Here is a 23,604-nt window from a genome sequence, read left to right on the forward strand (position 1 = left end):
CTAGGCTTATATTAACCCCTATGTACCAAACTAAATGCTTATATTAACCCTTGCTGTACCAAACTAAATGTTCGGCTGGAAGCAAGGGGAAATAATATGCCAGTTGAGATAAATACAATAAATTATTGGGACAGTAACTTGGATAATTTATCACCGGAGGCGCAGTGATAAAAGTGAAACTGTTAGCAGGAGTAGGTGTGTCTGTAACGGCCAATACAGCAAGGCATGGAACTCTGCTCGTCCAATCAGCATCCAGGATCCAGACAACCAGTTGTATATATATATATATATATATATATATATTTAAAAAATGGTCTGGTGCAATATAAATTCATAGGAATATAGTGTTATTATCATAGTGTTATTATCATAGTGTTATTTTGAGCATCGTGTGGTATTGAAGTATGTCTGTTGACGGGGTCATTAAGTAAACTTGGATCACAATATGATTTAATTTGCTTAAAGGCCTAAATATAATAATAATAATAATAAGGATGGTAATACAGTAATAACATAACGTGTCTGAGATGTTGCTGTTTTTCATTTCATCGTCAGGGGTCGTGCATAACCAAGATTATATTATTTCCAAACGGACTTGAGTTCCCTAAAGAAAATCCCAGGGGACCTCTAAGTGGCTAAAACCTTTTAACAACTTTAGAAATGGACTGTTATGACCTGTCTAGCCTAATCGAATACTATAGATCACCATTTTTTGGCAGAGATAGTTTTACATTTGGTGCATAGGTTATTGCTACTATACACGTGCTGGAAAATAGTCATAAATATGAATTTAAGTATTTTTAAGTATGAAAATGTGTACAGCTTTTGATGGGCACTTTCTACATGTAAATCAATATGTCATCAACTTTATGATGATATAATTGTCTCCAAAGCCCCACCTCTCCTCTGCCTCTGTGCGCACTAACTGGGCGTGTACAGTGGCCACACGCACGCGCTTTACTACCTGCTAATGCCCGTTACCCAGAACAACTGTCACACACACGCGGCAGATACACAGCTCAACCGGCGGAATTTAGGAAACTTCAAGTTAAGGGGTCATTTCTTCTACGCAACTTTGGAAAATATTTTATTTAAGAGTTAAATACACACACTAAAGTAAAATGGTTTCTTTCAGAGTAGTTTTTATTATTTTACCAGAAAACTTGGAATATAACGTTGACTTTTGACTGGGTCTGATTTGGACTTCCCGAAGCGCTCAGAAGTACATTTACAGCCGGGCTGTCAACTTGATGGAGACTTTTCAGAACCAGAAATAATGAATAGGCGTACCAATTTTACAAAAAAATAAATATTGGAGACTATTGCATAATGCGTAAATGATTTTCTATTACTTTTAAAGGAGCTACTTAAGCTTCTTTCAGTGAGAACAAGGAGCGCATTTGAAGACAGTTTTACGCGCAAAAGATTGACAATATATTGGACATAGGATATTATTGAAACGGCAGGTCAGAGACAATCTGACTACAAACTGGACATACAATGACAAGCTGTTGGTTTGCCTTTGTGGGGTTGTGGTGGAGCGCATATTGCATGTTCCTTATTGCAGGTAGCAATTATTTATTCGATGGGAACAACGAGGTGCACCCGAGTTTCATTCACCGGCGGTTGCGGACTCACGAAAAGAGAGAGATGCAGAAGGAGATCCTCTCCATCCTTGGACTTCCACACAGACCCAGACCTCATCTGTCACATGGAAAGTACAACTCCGCTCCGCTCTTCATGCTGGATCTTTACAATACGATATCAAGCGAGGAGAAAAACGAAGTGGAGGGCATGTTGGAACAGTACCAGTCCTTGTACACCACCCAAGGTCCCCGTTTAGCAAAACATCAGGAGAATGCCTTCCTAAATGACGCCGACATGGTGATGAGCTTTGTCAATCTGGGTAAGCTATACAGTTATCGTTACAAATGTAATTTATTTAACCTTATAGTAATTTAACTCAATTTGGAGATAATAGGGAGCAAATCATGTAATATTCGGACACATGATCGTAAAAAGCAGTTTCGCGAACAGTATGCTTCTCCACTGGTTCAACAATAGATCGACATCCTGTAGTATATTTGCAGACTACGTATGAATTACAGGTGTTCGGATGAGCCTGTATTGGGCCGTCGATGCGTGCACAATTGCGCGCGCTCTCACGAACCACGGAATGTTTTCCTCTGAACTCTTCTCAGTCCTCTTCAGTGGTAAAACACTAAAACGATTAAATGTTTTTTTTTTAAATACCGTGTTGCCTATGGACTTTACGCTAAATGATCATTTATGTACAGGGATAAATTGGTTCATTTAGTCCAAATGCTGAAGCCTGTTGTGAAATTTCGGAGGGATAAAAATTTAAAACGTATCCATAGCAAACTATACTGAACAAAAATATAAACGCAACATGCAACAATTTCAACGATTTTAATGAGTTACAGTTCATATAAGGAAATCAGTCAATTGAAATAAGTTAATTATGCCGAATATATGGATTTCACATGACTGGTCAGGGGCGCAGGCATGTGTGGGCCTGAGAGGGCATAGACCCACCCACTTGGGAGCCAGGCCCTGCCAGTCAGAATGAGTTTTCCCCCACAAAAGTGCTTTATTACAGACAGAAATACTCCTCAGTTTTATCAGCTGTCCAGGTGGCTGGTCTCAGATGATCCCTCAGGGTGAAGAAGCCGGTTGAGGAGGTCCTGGTCTGGTGTGGTTACACCTGGTCTGTGGTTGAGGAGGTCCTGGGCTGGTGTGGTTACACCTGGTCTGTGGTTGTGGAGGTCCTGGTCTGGCGTGGTTACACCTGGTCTGTGGTTGAGGAGGTCCTGGGCTGGTGTGGTTACACCTGGTCTGTGGTTGAGGAGGTCCTGGTCTGGTGTGGTTACACCTGGTCTGTGGTTGAGGAGGTCCTGGGCTGGTGTGGTTACACCTGGTCTGTGGTTGAGGAGGTCCTGGGCTGGTGTGGTTACACCTGGTCTGTGGTTGAGGAGGTCCTGGGCTGGCGTGGTTACACCTGGTCTGTGGTTGAGGAGGTCCTGGGCTGGCGTGGTTACACCTGGTCTGTGGTTGAGGAGGTCCTGGGCTGGCGTGATTACACCTGGTCTGTGGTTGAGGAGGTCCTGGGCTGGTGTGGTTACACCTGGTCTGTGGTTGAGGAGGTCCTGGGCTGGCATGGTTACACCTGGTCTGTGGTTGAGGAGGTCCTGGGCTGGTGTGGTTACACCTGGTCTGTGGTTGAGGAGGTCCTGGGCTGGCGTGGTTACACGTGGTCTGTGGTTGAGGAGGTCCTGGGCTGGCGTGGTTACACGTGGTCTGTGGTTGAGGAGGTCCTGGGCTGGCATGGTTACACCTGGTCTGTGGTTGAGGAGGTCCTGGGCTGGCGTGGTTACACCTGGTCTGTGGTTGAGGAGGTCCTGGGCTGGCGTGGTTACACCTGGTCTGTGGTTGAGGAGGTCCTGGGCTGGCGTGGTTACACCTGGTCTGTGGTTGAGGAGGTCCTGGGCTGGCGTGGTTACACCTGGTCTGTGGTTGAGGAGGTCCTGGGCTGGCGTGGTTACACCTGGTCTGTGGTTGAGGAGGTCCTGGGCTGGCGTGGTTACACCTGGTCTGCGGTTGAGGAGGTCCTGGGCTGGCGTGGTTACACCTGGTCTGCGGTTGAGGAGGTCCTGGGCTGGCGTGGTTACACCTGGTCTGCAGTTGAGGAGGTCCTGGGCTGGCGTGGTTACACCTGGTCTGTGGTTGAGGAGGTCCTGGGCTGGCGTGGTTACACCTGGTCTGTGGTTGAGGAGGTCCTGGGCTGGCGTGGTTACACCTGGTCTGCAGTTGAGGAGGTCCTGGGCTGGCGTGGTTACACCTGGTCTGTGGTTGAGGAGGTCCTGGGCTGGCGTGGTTACACCTGGTCTGTGGTTGAGGAGGTCCTGGGCTGGCGTGGTTACACCTGGTCTGTGGTTGAGGAGGTCCTGGGCTGGCGTGGTTACACCTGGTCTGCGGTTGAGGAGGTCCTGGGCTGGCGTGGTTACACCTGGTCTGTGGTTGAGGAGGTCCTGGGCTGGCGTGGTTACACCTGGTCTGTGGTTGAGGAGGTCCTGGGCTGGCGTGGTTACACCTGGTCTGTGGTTGAGGAGGTCCTGGGCTGGCGTGGTTACACCTGGTCTGCGGTTGAGGAGGTCCTGGGCTGGCGTGGTTACACCTGGTCTGCGGTTGAGGAGGTCCTGGGCTGGCGTGGTTACACCTGGTCTGTGGTTGAGGAGGTCCTGGGCTGGCGTGGTTACACCTGGTCTGCGGTTGAGGAGGTCCTGGGCTGGCGTGGTTACACCTGGTCTGTGGTTGAGGAGGTCCTGGGCTGGTGTGGTTACACCTGGTCTGTGGTTGAGGAGGTCCTGGGCTGGCGTGGTTACACCTGGTCTGTGGTTGAGGAGGTCCTGGTCTGGTGTGGTTACACCTGGTCTGTGGTTGAGGTGGTCCTGGGCTGGCGTGGTTACACCTGGTCTGTGGTTGAGGAGGTCCTGGGCTGGCGTGGTTACACCTGGTCTGTGGTTGAGGAGGTCCTGGGCTGGTGTGGTTACACCTGGTCTGTGGTTGAGGAGGTCCTGGGCTGGTGTGGTTACACCTGGTCTGTGGTTGTGAGGCTGGCTGGATGTACTGCCAAATATTCAATTATCTGGCAACAGCTCTGGTGGACATTCCTGCAGTCAACATGCCAATTTCATGCTCCCTGAAAACTTGAGACATCTGTGGCATTGTGTTGTGTGACAAAATGTAAAATGGTGCATTTTAGAGTGTCCTTTTATTGTCCCCAGCACAAGGTGCAACTGTACGATGATCATGCTGTTTAATCAGCTTCCTGATATGCCACACCTGTCAGATGGATAGATTTTCTTGGCAAATGAAAAATGCACACTAAACAGGGATGTAATCAAATTTGTGCACATCATTGGAGAGAATGAAGCTTTTTGTGCGTATGGAACATTTCTGTGATCTTTTATTTCAGCTCATGAAACATGGGACCAACACTTTACATGTTGTGTTTATATTTTTGTTCAGTATAAATACAAGAATCAACAACCAGCACACTGGTATTTATGTACGGCTATATTTGGCATTGGCCATAGGGTAAATCCATTTGAATTCAGTCATTTCTTGACAGCGTCCCTTTTGATTAAAAAAAATACTTTCCGGCCTCCTGGGTGGCACAGTGGTTAAGGGCGCTGTTCTGCAGCGCCAGCTGTGCCATCAGAGACTCTGGGTTCTCGCCCAGGCTCTGTCGTAACCGGCCGCGACCGGGAGGTCCGTAGGGCGACGTACAATTGGCCTAGCGTCGCCCGGGTTAGGGAGGGGTTGGCCGGTAGGGATGTCCTTGTCTCATCGTGCACCAGCGACTCCTGTGGCGGGCCGGGCGCAGTGCGCGCTAGCCAAGGTTGCCAGGTGCACGGTGTTTCCTCCGACACATTGGTGCGGCTGGCTTCCGGGTTGGATGCGCGCTGTGTTAAGAAGCAGTGCGGCTTGGTTGGGTTGTGTATCAGACCCTCAACCTTTGTCTCTCCCGAGCCCGTACGGGAGTTGTAGCGATGAGACAAGATAGTAGCTACTAAAAACAATTGGATACCACGAAATTGGGGAGAAAACGGGGTAAAATGAATAATTTTTTTTTTTAAACTTTCCATATATTGAGAGGCGGCCCAATGGAGAGGCGGCCCAATGGAGAGGAGGCCCAATGGAGAGGAGGCCCAATGGAGAGGCGGCCCAATGGAGAGGAGGCCGACAGAGATGGCCGCCTCGCTTCTCGTTCCTAGGAAACTATGCAGTTTTTTGTTTTTTTTACGTGTTATTTCTTACATTAGTACCCCAGGTCATCTTAAGTTTCATTACATACAGTCGAGAAGAACTACTGAATATAAGATCAGCATCAACTCACCATCAGCACGACCAAGAATATGTTTTTCGCGACGCGGATCCTGTGTTCTGCATTTCAAACAGGACAACGGAATGGATCCCATGCAGCGACCCAATAAAACGACTCTGAAAAAGAGGGAAACGAGGCGGTCTTCTGGTCAGACTCCGGAGACGGGCACACCGTGCACCACTCCCTAGCATTCTTCTTGCCAATGTCCAGTCTCTTGACAACAAGGTTGATGAAATCCGAGCAAGGGTAGCATTCCAGAGGGACATCAGAGACTGTAACGTTCTTTGCTTCACGGAAACATGGCTCACTGGAGAGACGCTATCCGAGGCGGTGCAGCCAACGGGTTTCTCCACGCATCGCGCCGACAGAAATAAACATCTTTCTGGTAAGAAGAGGGGCGGGGGCATATGCCTTATGGCGAACGAGACATGGTGTGATGAAAGAAACATACAGGAACTCAAATCCTTCTGTTCACCTGATTTAGAATTCCTCACAATCAAATGTAGACCACATTATCTACCAAGAGAATTCTCTTCGATTATAATCACAGCCCTATATATGCCCCCCAAGCAGACACATCGATGGCTCTGAACGAACTTTATTTAACTCTTTGCAAACTGGAAACCATTTATCCGGAGGCTGCATTCATTGTAGCTGGGGATTTTAACAAGGCTAATCTGAAAACAAGACTCCCTAAATTTTATCAGCATATCGATTGCGCAACCAGGGGTGGAAAAACCTTGGATCATTGTTACTCTAACTTCCGCGACGCATATAAGGCCCTGCCCCGCCCCCCTTTCGGAAAAGCTGACCACGACTCCATTTTGTTGATCCCTGCCTACAGACAGAAACTAAAACAAGAGACTCCCACGCTGAGGTCTGTCCAACGCTGGTTCGACCAAGCTGACTCCACACTCCAAGACTGCTTCCATCACGTGGACTGGGATATGTTTCGTATTGCGTCAGATAACAATATTGACGAATACGCTGATTCGGTGTGCGAGTTCATTATCAAGTTTGCGGACGACACAACAGTGGTAGGCTTGATTACCAACAACGACGAGACGGCCTACAGGGAGGAGGTGAGGGCCCTCGGAGTGTGGTGTCAGGAAAATAACCTCACACTCAACGTCAACAAAACTAAGGAGATGATTGTGGACTTCAGGAAACAGCAGAGGGAACACCCCCCTATCCACATCAATGGAACAGTAGTGGAGAGGGTAGCAAGTTTTAAGTTCCTCGGCATACACATCACAGACAAACTGAACTGGTCCACTCACACAGACAGCATCGTGAAGAAGGCGCAGCAGCGCCTCTTCAACCTCAGGAGGCTGAAGAAATTCGGCTTGTCACCAAAAGCACTCACAAACTTCTACAGATGCACAATCGAGAGCATCCTGGCGGGCTGTATCACCGCCTGGTACGGCAACTGCTCCACCGTAAGGCTCTCCAGAGGGTAGTGAGGTCTGCACAACGCATCACCGGGGGCAAACTACCTGCCCTCCAGGACACCTACACCACCCGATGTTACAGGAAGGCCATAAAGATCATCAAGGACATCAACCACCCGAGCCACTGCCTGTTCACCCCGCTATCATCCAGAAGGCGAGGTCAGTACAGGTGCATCAAAGCTGGGACCGAGAGACTGAAAAACAGCTTCTATCTCAAGGCCATCAGACTGTTAAACAGCCACCACTAACATTGAGTGGCCGCTGCCAACACACTGACACTGACACTGACTCAACTCCAGCCACTTTAATAATGGGAATTGATGGGAAATTATGTAAATATATCACTAGCCACTTTAAACAATGCTACCTTATATAATGTTACTTACCCTACATTATTCATCTCATATGCATACGTATATACTGTACCCTATATCATCGACTGCATCCTTATGTAATACATGTATCACTAGCCACTTTAACTATGCCACTTTGTTTACATACTCATCTCATATGTATATACTGTACTCGATATCATCTACTTGCCTATGCTGCTCTGTACCATCACTCATTCATATATCCTTATGTACATATTCTTTATCCCCTTACACTGTGTATAAGACAGTAGTTTTGGAATTGTTAGTTAGATTACTTGTTGGTTATTACTGCATTGTCGGAACTAGAAGCACAAGCATTTCGCTACACTCAAATTAACATCTGCTAACCATGTGTATGTGACAAATAAAATTTGATTTGATTTGGAGAGGAGGCCCAATGGAGAGGAGGCCCAATGGAGAGGCGGCCCAATGGAGAGGAGGCCCAATGGAGAGGCGGCCCAATGGAGAGGAGGCCCAATGGAGAGGAGGCCCAATGGAGAGGAGGCCCAATGGAGAGGAGGCCCAATGGAGAGGAGACCCAATGGAGAGGCGGACCAATGGAGAGGCGGCCCAATGGAGAGGAGGCCCAATGGAGAGGAGGCCCAATGGAGAGGCGGCCCAATGGAGAGGCGGCCCAATGGAGAGGCGGCCCAATGGAGAGGCGGCCCAATGGAGAGGAGGCCCAATGGAGAGGCGGCCCAATGGAGAGGAGGTGAGGAGGCCCAATGGAGAGGCGGCCCAATGGAGAGGCGGCCCAATGGAGAGGAGGCCCAATGGAGAGGGGGCCCAATGGAGAGGCGGCCCAATGGAGAGGAGGCCCAATGGAGAGGCTGCCAGAAAGGGACTTGTTGGACATGAATGCCAAAACATTCAGGAGATAAAGGTGCTCAAAGTTCACCCATTTTGCATTCCCCTCCAGACCACGAGACTTCATTTTCTTCATCACAGGACAAGTTAAACGGTTGAATTTTATATAATTTCGAAGCTTACCAACAGGGTTGTCAAACTATTTTATAATTTCTTGAAAACTGACATTTTTTAAAACCTTTATTGTCAGTTAGCGTATCTAAAAACGCCTAAACTCAGATTTGTTTCGTATTTGCATATGTTGTAGCTTAAGACCACATGTAACCACGCCAGCCCAGGACCTCCACATCCGGCTTCTTCACCTCGAGCTCATACTTTACATCATCTAAGGTGTTTGTGTTGTGCCAGCCATAGGTTGAGAAATAGCATGCTCTTGAATACAGGGTGGGTGTCCATTCAATCATAGAAATATGTTTCTTAGAATGGACCTATTCCTTCAGACCACTGCAATTTAGCTGGTTACACCATTGAAATTGAAATTGAATTAAAATACTACCACGAAGATGTCTGCCGGTCCACCCATCGTCGAATGTCAACTTAAATTGTTATTTCTATTTTATGACCTGTATTTCTATGATTTGAATAGGTTTCCTATGGAGGATTGACAGTAAAATGTCAAACAACAGATATTCCCATTCATGTCAACCTTCTCTGTTGTGTGGACCTCCAACCATCTTTGTGGTACTAGTTGAAAGATGACATATTTATTACATTGATCAGCCAAATCATGACACCTTGTATTCAAGAGCAAGTTGTGTCTCAATCCGATGGCAGGCACAACACAACAACCTCAAATGATGTAACATAGAGGGTCTAAGCTACAACATATGTGAATATGGTATGGGTGTTGTATGCAAAAATAGGTCAACTTTAAGCAGCTTTTATCCAAAAAGTCCCTTTCTGAGCACTTCTACAATGGGCAAATATGTATGGAACGTTTTGTTCAAATCGAAAGGGGTACTGTCAAAAAGTGATTGAATTCAAATGGATTCACCCCATAGCCTACAAGTTACGGGTTTAATGTGTAAACTGTGTTGCATTGTTTGTTTGCTTTGCTAGATTTATTTAATTAAACCCCAGACAATAAAGAGATACTTTAATCAGAAACGCTTTAACATAAAAGCCCACTGTCATTCCTTCCATTAGCCTCGGGAGTGTTTACAGAGCCTGTCTAAACAGACTGTAGGAAGATTAACAGACTCTCTCTCTGGCAGGGGTTGGAACCAGTTCAGGGAACATAACCGAAAACTGAAAAATATAGATTTTTGATCAGGAACGGAAGTGATCTGTAGTGTTCCGTAACAGAACCGTTATTTTAAAATCTTGAGAACAGGTTAATAATGTAATTTTTGGTTCCAAAAATATTCCCAATGTCTAGTATGGGCTCCTGAGTGGCCCAGTGGTCTAAGACACTGCATCTCAGTGCAAGAGGTGTCATTACAGACCCTGGTTTGATTCCAGGGTGTATCACAACAACCAACCTATTTCGTAAAAACTGTCGATTTCACAGAAAAACTAGAAACTATATAAACTGTTCCTTTTTTGGGGTTCGAACCGGTTCAGAACTTTCTTTTCTGGTCAGTACACTGGAATGGAATTAAAAAAAAATAGGGGTTCTGAACAGAATGATTAGAAAATAATTTTGGTTCCAACCCCTGCTATCCTGTCAATGCTGCTAAGCTTGATGGATGCCATTTTTTGAATATTGACATTATTGAAAATGAAAATACTATGAAAGTGTCCTAATAACCATTTTTTTTTTAAGTATGTGGCTCTTGTCAAAGTTGTTTTGAACTCAAGCCTAACCACAAAGTTCAACAATCCACTGGGCAAAAACTGGTTGAATCAATGGTGTTTCCATGGTATTTCAACCCCCCCAAATACATTTGATGACGTTGAATCAACGTAGAAAACTGATTGGATTTGCAAAAAGTAATCAATATAAGAGAATTTCGTATTTTCTCACCTAACTTTTAACCTAAATCCAATGACATGATGACTTTTTTGTTTGTTTTTGATTTCACGTTAGTTGACAACTCAACCAAATGTAAATTTAAAACTAGACGTTGAACTGATGTCTGTCCCCGGGGGGAAGTGATGAGCTAAAAGTAGAGCATGTTACAAACTACACTGCAAGAGCTTCTTTATTTATCGTCCTCTGGGGTGTTCAACAGTGAAATTGTTACATGTAGTGATGAAAACCAGATATTGCCGGCTGTTTTGTTCTCAGGTAACTACTGTGGGATAATGTTAATAATGTTTACATACTGCATTACTCATCTCATATGTATATACTGTATTCTATTCTACTGTATTTTAGTCAATGCCACTCTGACATTGCTCTAAAATGTATATATTTATTAATTCCATTCTTTTACTTTTAGATTTGTGTCTATTGTTGTGAATTGTTAGATACTACTGCACTGTTGGAGCTAGGAACACAAGCATTTAGTTAGATACTACTGCACTGTTGGAGCTAGGAACACAAGCATTTAGTTAGATACTACTGCACTGTTGGAGCTAGGAACACAAGCATTTAGTTAGATACTACTGCACTGTTGGAGCTAGGAACACAAGCATTTAGTTAGATACTACTGCACTGTTGGAGCTAGGAACAGAAGCATTTCACTACACCCGCAATTACATCTTCTAAATATGTGTGTGACCATTCAAATTTGGTTTGATTTGATTTTGATTTGGGAGTGTCTTAAGTCGTTTCGAATCACAGTTAGTTTTGGCTTTGCTGCTCTTGCGCATCTGCATATCCAATTCAATTAATCATCTCCGGTACATCAGTTCCCATCCAACACATAGTACCCAGGGATTAGGTTGCCATCCCAATAGAACACAGAGTCCTGCTACTTACTTACTGCCTTGGAGAAGATGGCTTCCTCCTTGAATGTGATTCTAATTAATACTAGACAGGCCAAGGCGCTCCGTCTGCTTTGCAAATAAAGTATTGTACGACTACTGTGTATCATCTGATTAGTTTTTAATGCTCAGTAGCTCAGTATTTGACTGTTTCCTGACGGATGGCCGAGAAACATAGACTACAGAATGCCGCTTACTGTCTGGGTGGTCTCGTTTCTTTAAAGCCTTTAGCATGTGTATTGTATAGGGACAATCATCGGATCTGATAGGTGTTGGAAAAAGTGGTGATGGACCTTTAATTTTGTATTGTAGGCCTCAACTGATCCATTGTACACCAGCTCTACTGATAGAGGGCTCGTTGTGGGTTTTCCTATGGGGGTTCATGGATTTAGGAGTCCCTTAAACTCTGCTACAGCATCTGTCTGTGGTAAGCAGACGCTCTGTTCTTCGTCAGTGATTCATAGCTAGGTCTTGATAGGTCATCCGCTCGTCGAAAGTATCGCTCATGCCATCGACCCATATTGACTCATCACAAGTAAAAGGAAATAACTTCAATTAGGTTAACAGAAACATCCCTTCCTTTGCCTCCCCCTCATTCACTGAAACAGAGTGTTGATCATCGTTATCACTCTGTTTGCCTGGTCTGTACCCTGGTGTGTTACACTACATGATGTACAATACGAGCCACATGATGTCGCACCACCAACCCAGACTCGTCTTAATGCTCCCCCTTGTGTAGTAGCCACGGTTGGTCGGTCGGTCGGTGGCAGCGCTAGTCAGCCTGAAGATACTTTTGAAGATAATATCTTCATTCCTGTCTCCTAGAAAATTAATGGTTCACCTGTTCTGTGAAATAAGTATTCTAAACCACAGATGTGTCAATTTCCTTTGAAAACTTCGAAGGTTTTTCTGACCAGAAGAGGAGAACATGGTTTAAATACACGCACATTGTCACACGCTGACCTTAGTTACCTTTGTTTTCTTTATTATTTTGGTTAGGTCAGGGTGTGACGAGGGTGGGGTATGTGTGTTTTTGTCTTGTCTAGGGATTTTTGTAATTCTATGGGGTTTTATTATGTCTAGGTATATGTAGATCTATGGTGGCCTGAATTGGTTCCCAATCAGAGACAGCTGTTTATCGTTGTCTCTGATTGGGGATCCTATTTAGGTTGCCATTTTCCATGTTGGTTTTGTGGGTTATTGTCTATGTGTAGTTGCCTGTCAGCACTCGTGTTATATAGCGGCACGGTCGTTTGGTTTCTTTGTTAGTTTGTTTAGTGTTTTTCCTTCATTAAAAGAAGATGTATACTTATCACGCTGTGCCTTGGTCTCCTCGTTACGACGACCGTGACACACATAGTCATTTCGCTTTTCATTTACGATATTTAAACTGGTTTAGTATGTGTGTTGATGGAACTGGTTTTAGTATGTGTGTTGATGGAACTGGTTTAGTATGTGTGTTGATGGAACTGGTTTTAGTATGTGTGTTGATGGAACGGTTTAGTATGTGTGTTGATGGAACTGGAACTTCAAATGTTGTTCTTTTGTCATGTCCAACTTATTTCTGATGGCTTCACTCAGCCTCACGGCTGAAGGTCTTCCCGAGCCTTACTTGGCATGAGATGTTACCAAAAATTCCCATCTCCCGTTTCTCCTCCTAACTCTTTCTATGAGATCCTCTACAGAGGGGACTTCCAGTAAGTAAGGGTGAAATCCATCTCTGTTTGAAGGATTTGCACCCTCCCTTGTACGGCCTACCGTCATCCCCTGTCCACATCCTGTTGAACTGCAATGGAGGAGCCATCAGTGCCCCTCTTATCTAAATCAACAGCCACCCGCGTCGGGCGCCAGCGAACCACCAGCCTGCTTCTCACACTTGAAAGGTGACCTGGGAGACTGAGGGTTTTCAAGGAGGGGGGTTCAGGAGATTATCTGGGTCTATATACAATCCCAGGTTTACTCTAGCAATCCCAGGTTTACTCTAGCAATCCCAGGTTTACTCTAGCAATCCCAGGTTTACTCTAGCAATCCCAGGTTTTTGAAATGTTTTTCCTGTTTTACGATCCCTGGGTGCATTTCTGATCAGCTAAATCTCAGGTCATCTGTGTTCTCTTTGCAACAGAACATGTCACAAACCTCTGGCATTATCAAATAATTAGTTTCAAGGGCGGCTTTGGCCAATACCCGTGAAAGTCTAGCACCAAGAGGACGGCTTCCTGTGGACCCCCTAAACAAAAGCAAAGTCATTCCTGCTTTGTGTTCAAGGTTTTTAAGAATTAAATTAAGTGAAAAATTTGAGATATGCTGCCGTGGATTTAAATGACAGTTTCTAAGCCATGAAGTTGAGTGAAACTAATAGTTGTTGAAAAAAATACCACAACGAAAGGAGTAGATGGAGTTATACTTTAACACCTACTGTGGCTCTGTAATAGTGTTCTGTATGGACAGATGGAAAAGCCATAACAACCAGACTGTGGAGATGTTTCTTCCATCAAACTGTTAGTTTCTATGAAGTGGCCGTATGTTTTGCCAAAGAGCCTGACAACCAGTACCGTCCAAACCGCTGAAAAGGAAGCTCTTTTAATAAACGGTACCTTCCAAACCGCTGAAAAGGAAGCTCTTTTAATAAACGGTACCTTCCAAACCGCTGAAAAGGAAGCTCTTTTAATAAACGGTACCGTCCAAACCGCTGAAAAGGAAGCTCTTTTAATAAACGGTACCTTCCAAACCGCTGAAAAGGAAGCTCTTTTAATAAACGGTACCTTCCAAACCGCTGAAAAGGAAGCTCTTTTAATAAACGGTACCTTCCAAACCGCTGAAAAAGAAGCTCTTTTAATAAACGGTACCTTCCAAACCGCTGAAAAGGAAGCTCTTTTAATAAACGGTACCTTCCAAACCGCTGAAAAGGAAGCTCTTTTAATAAACGGTACCTTCCAAACCGCTGAAAAGGAAGCTCTTTTAAAAAACGGTACCTTCCAAACAGCTGAAAAGGAAGCTCTTTTAATAAACGGTACCTTCCAAACCGCTGAAAAGGAAGCTCTTTTAATAAACGGTACCTTCCAAACCGCTGAAAAGGAAGCTCTTTTAAAAAACGGTACCTTCCAAACAGCTGAAAAGGAAGCTCTTTTAATAAACGGTACCTTCCAAACAGCTGAAAAGGAAGCTCTTTTAATAAACGGTACCTTCCAAACAGCTGAAAATGAAGCTCTATTAATAAACGGTACCTTCCAAACCGCTGAAAAGGAAGCTCTTTTAATAAACGGTACCTTCCAAACCGCTGAAAAAGAAGCTCTTTTAATAAACGGTACCTTCCAAACCGCTGAAAAGGAAGCTCTTTTAATAAACGGTACCTTCCAAACCGCTGAAAAGGAAGCTCTTTTAATAAACGGTACCTTCCAAACCGCTGAAAAGGAAGCTCTTTTAATAAACGGTACCTTCCAAACAGCTGAAAAGGAAGCTCTTTTAATAAACGGTACCTTCCAAACCGCTGAAAAGGAAGCTCTTTTAAAAAACGGTACCTTCCAAACAGCTGAAAAGGAAGCTCTTTTAATAAACGGTACCTTCCAAACCGCTGAAAAGGAAGCTCTTTTAATAAACGGTACCTTCCAAACCGCTGAAAAGGAAGCTCTTTTAAAAAACGGTACCTTCCAAACAGCTGAAAAGGAAGCTCTTTTAATAAACGGTACCTTCCAAACAGCTGAAAAGGAAGCTCTTTTAATAAATGGTACCTTCCAAACCGCTGAAAAGGAAGCTCTTTTAAAAAACGGTACCTTCCAAACAGCTGAAAAGGAAGCTCTTTTAATAAACGGTACCTTCCAAACAGCTGAAAAGGAAGCTCTTTTAATAAACGGTACCTTCCAAACAGCTGAAAAGGAAGCTCTTTTAATAAACGGTACCTTCCAAACAGCTGAAAAGGAAGCTCTTTTAATAAACGGTACCTTCCAAACCGCTGAAAAGGAAGCTCTTTTAATAAACGGTACCTTCCAAACTGCTGAAAAGGAAGCTCTTTTAATAAACGGTACCTTCCAAACCGCTGAAAAGGAAGCTCTTTTAATAAACGGTACCTTCCAAACCGCTGAAAAGGAAGCTCTTTTAAAAAACGGTACCTTCCAAACAGCTGAAAAGGAAGCTCTTTTAATAAACGGTACCTTCCAAACCGCTGAAAAGGAAGCTCTTTTAATAAACGGTACCTTCCAAACCGCTGAAAAGGAAGCTCTTTTAATAAACGGTACCTTCCAAACCGCTGAAAAGGAAGCTCTTTTAATAAACGGTACTGTCCAAACAGCTGAAAAGGAAGCTCTTTTAATAAACGGTAATTCAATATGAGGAAACATTTGTGTGTCTTAGGCCCTAAAACATATGAAAGCAAACATGGTGTTTACAGTTTGTTCATTCAATTAATCCCCTTGTTTTAAAACTTTATTAAATTCAGCTGCCTAAAAAGCCTACTTTCTGTGCTTCAGTAGATCTACGTGCAGGAAATACCTCAGAGAAAACTTTGCATCTTCCGCACGCACACATTCACACATACACACACACACACACACACACACACACACACACACACACACACACACACACACACACACACACACACACACACACACACACACACACACACACACACACACACACACACACACACACACACACACACACACAGACAGAGATGAGATGAGATGACCCTAAGGTCAAAAGATAACACTTTTTAAGAGGGCATTCCATTTACACTTGAAGACGTTTCTGTCACACACTACTCTTAAACCGCCTGATGGTATCGCTCCCTCTCACGCTATTACTCTCTCACCTGACAAGATGGCTGTCACGATTGGTCGCTACACGTGAAAAGAATGCCATGCTATGTTCTTTTTCCCCCCGAATTCCTTCTCTGAAAATTCTATGAGCATTCCTATTCCCAGTGGGATGACGTGGGATGGGACCGCGGTGAGCGGAATGAGATATAAGCTTTAGACACGGCACACTCCGGCAGGTAACAATCTGTGGAGGAACGGTGAGTACCGCGATGGAACATCTGATTACAGGGCCCGCTCTTCTCACATTTTTCACGTTGTGTGCAGGCATGCAAGAATGTTTGCTCTGATATGCCTCGAGGACAGGCCAAAAACTCCCTTAAGGCGCATTCTCCAAACTGTTGCAATGGTGGCAGAGGCCAAGAAGAGAATAGAGTAGATCTGCTTCTGCTCTGACCTTCTGACCCTTGGTGTTTCTCTAAGAGAGGGCTTTAGTGAGGAATGATTGGGTGGGTGGGTGGGTGGGTGTGTGTGTGTGGGGTGTGGGTGTGGGTGGGTGTGGGTGGGTGGGTGGGTGTGTGTGTGTGTGGGTGGGTGTGTGGGTGTGTGTGTGTGTGTGGGTGGAACCAGATGATTCCCCAGGCCAGTGATACAGTCTGGTGATAGAAATGTTGGATTGTTTTCTATTATTAACTACAATTATATATATTCTTATATATATATACTATCATAACTTTACTATATGTATTATTATATACTATTATATATATGATTTTATACTATCATATATATATTATTATATACTATTATATATATTAATACTATTATATATATTATTCTATACTATATATTATTATATACTGTTATATATATTACTATATACTATACTATATATTATATATATTATTATATACTGTTATATATATTACTATATACTATTATATACTATTATATATATTATTATATACTGTTATATATATTATTATATACTCATTTGGTGTAACAAGTGGTTCAGGGTAGCCTAGTGGTTAGAGCATTGGATTAGTAACCGATTAGTAACCGAAAGGTTGCAAGTTTGAATCCCCTGAGCAGACAAGGTAGAAATCTGTCATTCTGCCCCTGAACAAGGCAGTTAACCCACTGTTCCTACGCCAGTTAACCCACTGTTCCTAGGCCAGTTAACCCACTGTTCCTAGACCAGTTAACCCACTGTTCCTAGGCCAGTTAACCCACTGTTCCTAGACCAGTTAACCCACCGTGCCTAGGCCAGTTAACCCACTGTTCCTAGACCAGTTAACCCACTGTTCCTACGTCGTCATTGAAAATAAGAATTTGTTCTTAACTGACTTGCCTAGTTAAATAAAGGTCAAATAAAAAACCCGCTTTCACCTGCTTCCTATGCCAATCGGAGGTGGGGGGGCTAGTGATGGGAGCGTGAGAACAGCATCACCCTTCTCCCTGAGCTCCCCCTTTCCTGCTCCTTAGGTCTTTACCACCTTCCCCGCTGAGGATTTATGGACGCCTCGGTGCCATAGGTGGCGTTAGTGCGTCTTGAATCAACACAGCGCTGGTATGTTGACACGAAGCAGCTGTGAAATACACACACACATATACATGTCCTCCCTATCTCCTGGACGGTGCGTCAGATACATACACACACACACACACACACACATATACATGTCCTCCCTATCTCCTGGACGGTGCGTCAGATACACACACACACACACGTGTAGACGCAGGCTCGTACACCTACACACAGACTCGAGCATACACACCTCAGGTATTTTTGTTGTCGACCTCCTTTGATGCTTTTCAAGCTTGACGTGCTGCAACTGATATCATTGATATCATATTTATTTTTAATTTTTTATTTTACCGTTATTTTACCAGGTAAGTTGACTGAGAACACGTTCTCATTTACAGCAACAACCCGGGGAATAGTCACAGGGGAGAGGAGGGGGGATGAATGATCCAATTGTAAGCTGGGGATGATTCAGGGAAGTATTTAAATGGAATTTCTATGATGATAATGTATTCAAACACATAGATATTAGAATGCTGGGAGGATATGACGGTGGATGTTGGTTACTCTGTGACACGCAATTCCAGGCAGCTTTCCGAATTATCAAGACTTCCTACAATGTGGTTAACAATAAAGGTCAGTCAACAGAGACTGACATTAAAGAAGAGTTGTGTAGAGACGGACATTAAAGAAGAGTTGTGTAGAGACGGACATTAAAGAAGAGTTGTGTAGAGACGGACATTAAAGAAGAGTTGTGTAGAGACGGACATTAAAGAAGAGTTGTGTAGAGACGGACGTTAAAGAAGAGTTGTGTAGAGACGGACATTAAAGAAGAGTTGTGTAGAGACTGACTTTAAAGAAGAGTTGTGTAGAGACGGACTTTAAAGAAGAGTTGTGTAGAGACGGACATTAAAGAAGAGTTGTGTAGAGACTGACTTTAAAGAAGAGTTGTGTAGAGACGGACTTTAAAGAAGAGTTGTGTAGAGACGGACATTAAAGAAGAGTTGTGTAGAGACTGACTTTAAAGAAGAGTTGTGTAGAGACGGACATTAAAGAAGAGTTGTGTAGAGACGGACATTAAAGAAGAGTTGTGAAGAGACGGACATTAAAGAAGAGTTGTGTAGAGACTGACTTTAAAGAAGAGTTGTGTAGAGACGGACATTAAAGAAGAGTTGTGTAGAGACGGACATTAAAGAAGAGTTGTGTAGAGACTGACTTTAAAGAAGAGTTGTGAAGAGACGGACGTTAAAGAAGAGTTGTGTAGAGACGGACATTAAAGAAGAGTTGTGTAGAGACGGACATTAAAGAAGAGTTGTGTAGAGACGGACATTAAAGAAGAGTTGTGTAGAGACGGACATTAAAGAAGAGTTGTGTAGAGACGGACGTTAAAGAAGAGTTGTGTAGAGACGGACATTAAAGAAGAGTTGTGTAGAGACTGACGTTAAAGAAGAGTTGTGTAGAGACTGACTTTAAAGAAGAGTTGTGTAGAGACGGACGTTAAAGAAGAGTTGTGTAGAGACGGACGTTAAAGAAGAGTTGTGTAGAGACGGACATTAAAGAAGAGTTGTGTAGAGACGGACATTAAAGAAGAGTTGTGTAGAGACGGACGTTAAAGAAGAGTTGTGAAGAGACGGACTTTAAAGAAGAGTTGTGTAGAGACGGACATTAAAGAAGAGTTGTGTAGAGACGGACATTAAAGAAGAGTTGTGTAGAGACGGACATTAAAGAAGAGTTGTGTAGAGACGGACATTAAAGAAGAGTTGTGAAGAGACGGACTTTAAAGAAGAGTTGTGTAGAGACGGACTTTAAAGAAGAGTTGTGAATGTGTAATGTCCAACACAGAAAAGGGCAGGATTTATCTCCAGCCAATAGGAGGTCACACCTAGATGTGGCAGGAAGACAGAGACATGGATAGAAAGAGCAGAGAGGGATCCAGCCCACTGAGACCACAGGTGATTGGATAGAAAGAGCAGAGAGGGATCCAGCCCATTGAGGCCACAGATGTCAGTGTTTCTGTGGCCTGGAAGGTGGCAAGAGTCAGGATTCCACCACACTCAATGGAAGTGGGTAGAGATAGGGCAGAGTTGACCACCACTACCCGTCAGTGTTCCCAGCCCGGTCCGACCTCTAAAGAGGACGTGCCTGAAACAACAACCCGGAGGAGAATCAGGGCTTCCGCATGCTCCAACCACTCCAACCCCTTCAACCTCTACAAGTGGCCCCGCTTTTCCCGTTTTTTCTTCTAATTTATGAGGGCCAGGGAAGCGGAGGGGCTGACTTTCCAAACACGATACGGGCATGAAAACAAAGCGAGATGGGAGCTCTTTGCGCTGAAGAGAGAGACAGAGATCATACTCCCACTTCCACTGGCACTTTCCACTAATCAATTCACTGTCGAGGCTGCTTCCAGACTGTTTACCTGCCCTCAGACCCAAAACAACCCGTATTGTTCAATGTTCACACGCCTGTCCTGTGGCCGAGGAAGGAATGTGTTCTAAACACAGGCTGCTAATGAGTAGAGTAGAATAGAAAAGCTGAGCTGAGCTTCTCTGCTGTCCCGTCTCTGTCTCACCTGTCATGTCTGGTGGGTTGGAAGTTGGAACTCTTGATTTATGGGCGCACTTAAGTGTTTTTCGTGGGGACCGTCCAGTTCAGAGTGTGTTTTTAAATCATATGGCCGGTATCAAAGCAGGGAAAGGAATCCCCCCCCCCTCCCTCCCGTTGTGGTCGGTCGCCATGGTTATGTCTATGTCATGTTTCGCTCTGTTGAGTAGTAGGCAGGAGTGTGGAGCCAAAGAGCCCTTTTAAATGGCTCCAAAACTCTCATTTGGTATAACATGTCCAGATCTCTGGTGAATTGCTTGAGAACTCCATGGAATATATCAATGTAATGTTGTCATGTTGTATGTTGACTACCGTGCTGACAGTTTTACTGACAGACCAGTGCAGGTACTTATTGTAGAACTTGTCCTAGTTTCTGTTCAGTCCCTAGTACCGATCTCCGGCCCTCACCACGTTGATGTGTTTTACATTGTGTATCAAAAGACAGGCTTACATACAAGTCAACACGGGAACACTAGAGCTGCTCTGATTTATCAGCGGATCATGTGCTCTTGTTGTGAGCCAATGAACGACATTGTGGTCTACTCAGAGTTTCCAATGGGAATAGCATTGAGCCTCAACCTTCATACCAGTGAGGTAAGGAGGGATAGGAGGGATAGGAGTGATAGAGAGAGTGAGGCATTGAGAGAGATACTCTGGCCCTCTAACTTGTGGCTGTGGAATGCAAGCCACCAATATTTTGACTTCTCCTTTGGAAACAGCTGTGTTTCCTTTTTAATCGGATCCCTCAGGAGAAATCCATCTCGTCCGTCTGTCACAGGCTTCCTCCTCTAAATCTGAGAAGGTAGGGGCCAGCCGAGCGCTCAGACACACACCTGCTACAGCAGACACCAGATCACTATAGCAGGTCTCCCCACTCGGTCCCGCTGCCACCTCACACACACACACACACACACACACACACTCACACACACACATGCATGTGCGCGCACACACACACAGTGCACACACAGTGCGCACACACACACACACACACACACTAGGGACCAGCCCTCAAATGAAATTCCTCAAATCCTAAAAGGCCAATAACAGGGACCCTTGACAATAATCAGCACAGATTTGTCAGAGTATTAAAAAAAGATGGCGGAAATTAGAAGCATAACAGATTTGGGGGAGAGAAGAAAAGAAAGTGCATCAGAAAACAACACAGTACATCTCTGTTTATATTTAGTTTGTACTAATGGAAGCCAAACTGAGATGTAGCAAGGGAGCCATTTTTTATAGAGGGTCAGTAGTTTGGCCCCTAGGAAAGCAGTAGCTTTCGTTGTCTGTTGCCTATAAATCTCAGAGTAAATTGACCAAAACATCAAAGATGGGAGAATCCTACAGTAGTGGAAGGAATTAGATCAGGGGCTTTTTAAAGAGCTCCCAATCGGATGACCATTGATTCTTCCTTAAAGACAGGCATTGATGGACGGCAGTTTCAGACTGAATGTATGGAGCGATCGATTGAGCAGCAGAATTAAATTCAGGATGAGTCGTCAGGCAAGAGACAGAGAACTTTGAGGTCAGGATAAGAGCCATGTGAACACTTCTACGTGTACAGTAGGAATGCCTTGAATATGTTTAGTGTTCAGCAGTATGTGGGGTAATAATGATGCTGATCTCAGTATTATTTATTTCGTGCTTTATGGACAAACACCAGCCAAGAACCTGATATCGCTCTTACTTTGTTTAACAATGTTTAGCTGGGTTTATTTCATTGTGTGTGAGTGGTGAGTGAAAGCCCCCCCGAGCAACCGCTGTCCTGGGCTGTCAGGGAGGAGAGACATCACAGGATTGGGCTGTCAGGGAGGGAGAGACATTACAGGATTGTTTGAGAAGGTCCCATTCTGTTCCAAGAAGATTGTTGTATCAGCTGTGTTTTAGCTGTTTTTATTTCATGTCTCCGTGTCAAAAAGTGGGAAAGAATTTGAGTGTTTATTTTCCAGCCCATTTCCAGGATTGGTATGATATTCCTTCTCAAAAGATATTACCCTGTTTGTTGACAGGCTATTGGCTTACATTGGCTAGCGAATGAGAACGGCTTGATCTCACAAGGGCTGTTGAAGAAGTCGCTACTGACTATTAATGTTAATGAGCCTGCTCTGTGAACACCTGAGGCCATAAGCCCCCCCCGGGCTGGAACTACGTGCTACACCAATCTTAGACTACGCTACTACCACGCCAAATAAAGGGCCGTGTCACACTAGCGCTGGTGAAATAAATATAGAAAATATTCTACAGCAGGAAAATGACTTTGTCTAAGTACTGGTAGATTCAACAAACAAAAGAATGGACGACCTGACCAGAGAGGTACAGGAGCAGATAAACAGTCTTCATTTCTCCCAGGGAGAGCTTAATGAGTTGAAAAGGACTGCAGCAGTATGACAACTAACTGTTCGTTTACGAGGAAAGACATCAACACTGTCTCTGAATCAATAATAATGACAAGGAAACAGGATTACCTAGAAGGACATTCATGGCCAATAACATTGTTGTGGATGGATTCACAGTCTCCACATGAGACCTGGATGGAGTCTAAGGAGAAAGTGATAAAAATGATCAGATAGATCCTAAGACGATTGAGGTGAGCCTGCTCTGTGCACCCACAGAATTGGAAAACCTTTTTCTGGCCCAGGTGTGAGACCCAGGTCGATAGTGGTAAAGTTCCTGAGGGAGAAGGACAAGGAGGCTGTTATGGAGAGAGCCAAGAACCTGAGAGGAACCAACGCCTTCCTCAACGAGAACTACTCTGAAAACTGTGCTGTAGAGGCTAGAGAACTTATCCCAGCCATGGAAGAAACCAGAGATCGAGGGGACATTGCTTACAGTACATCTGTTACGACAGGCTCATTGTCCACCCTCCCACCCAAAAGCCTGAAAGGGGTAAGAGGCCCAATCTGACAGGTTCGTAGCCTAAGCCCCCGCACCCTGATTGATGGCTTGCTTTGTTTGTGGTTTCCCATATAATGTCTAATAAACTACCCAGGAAAGGGATATTAAAAAATGGCCCATATTAAAGCCTAAGTAAAATGAAATCAATAACTACCTAACCTCAGATAACATTCATATTTTAGACACCAATGAGACTCACTTCCATGCAGTGCCTTCAGAAAGAATTGACAGCCTGAATTTTAAATGGATTTCATTTAGATTTTTTTTTGTCACTGGCCCCATAATGTCAAAGGGGAATTATGTTTTTCAGAATTTTTACAAATTAATAAAAATGAAATGCTGAAATGTCTTGAGTCAA

The 23,604-nt window shown here is 44.2% G+C and overlaps 1 protein-coding gene across 1 annotated transcript in view; it reads left to right on the top strand.

Annotated features, from left to right (window-relative positions):
* The first annotated feature begins 1,010 nt into the window (after positions 1–1,010).
* LOC115104863 (bone morphogenetic protein 7-like) overlaps positions 1,011–23,604 on the top strand; it is a 70,033-nt gene continuing 47,439 nt past the window's right edge. The window contains exon 1 of the mRNA XM_029626210.2: positions 1,011–1,906. Coding sequence (XP_029482070.1) covers positions 1,501–1,906 — 406 coding nt within the window. The 5' untranslated portion in view covers positions 1,011–1,500. The remainder of the gene's footprint in view (positions 1,907–23,604) is intronic.

The sequence above is a fragment of the Oncorhynchus nerka genome, linkage group LG22 (assembly GCF_034236695.1).
Source record: "Oncorhynchus nerka isolate Pitt River linkage group LG22, Oner_Uvic_2.0, whole genome shotgun sequence".
NCBI lineage: Eukaryota > Metazoa > Chordata > Actinopteri > Salmoniformes > Salmonidae > Oncorhynchus > Oncorhynchus nerka.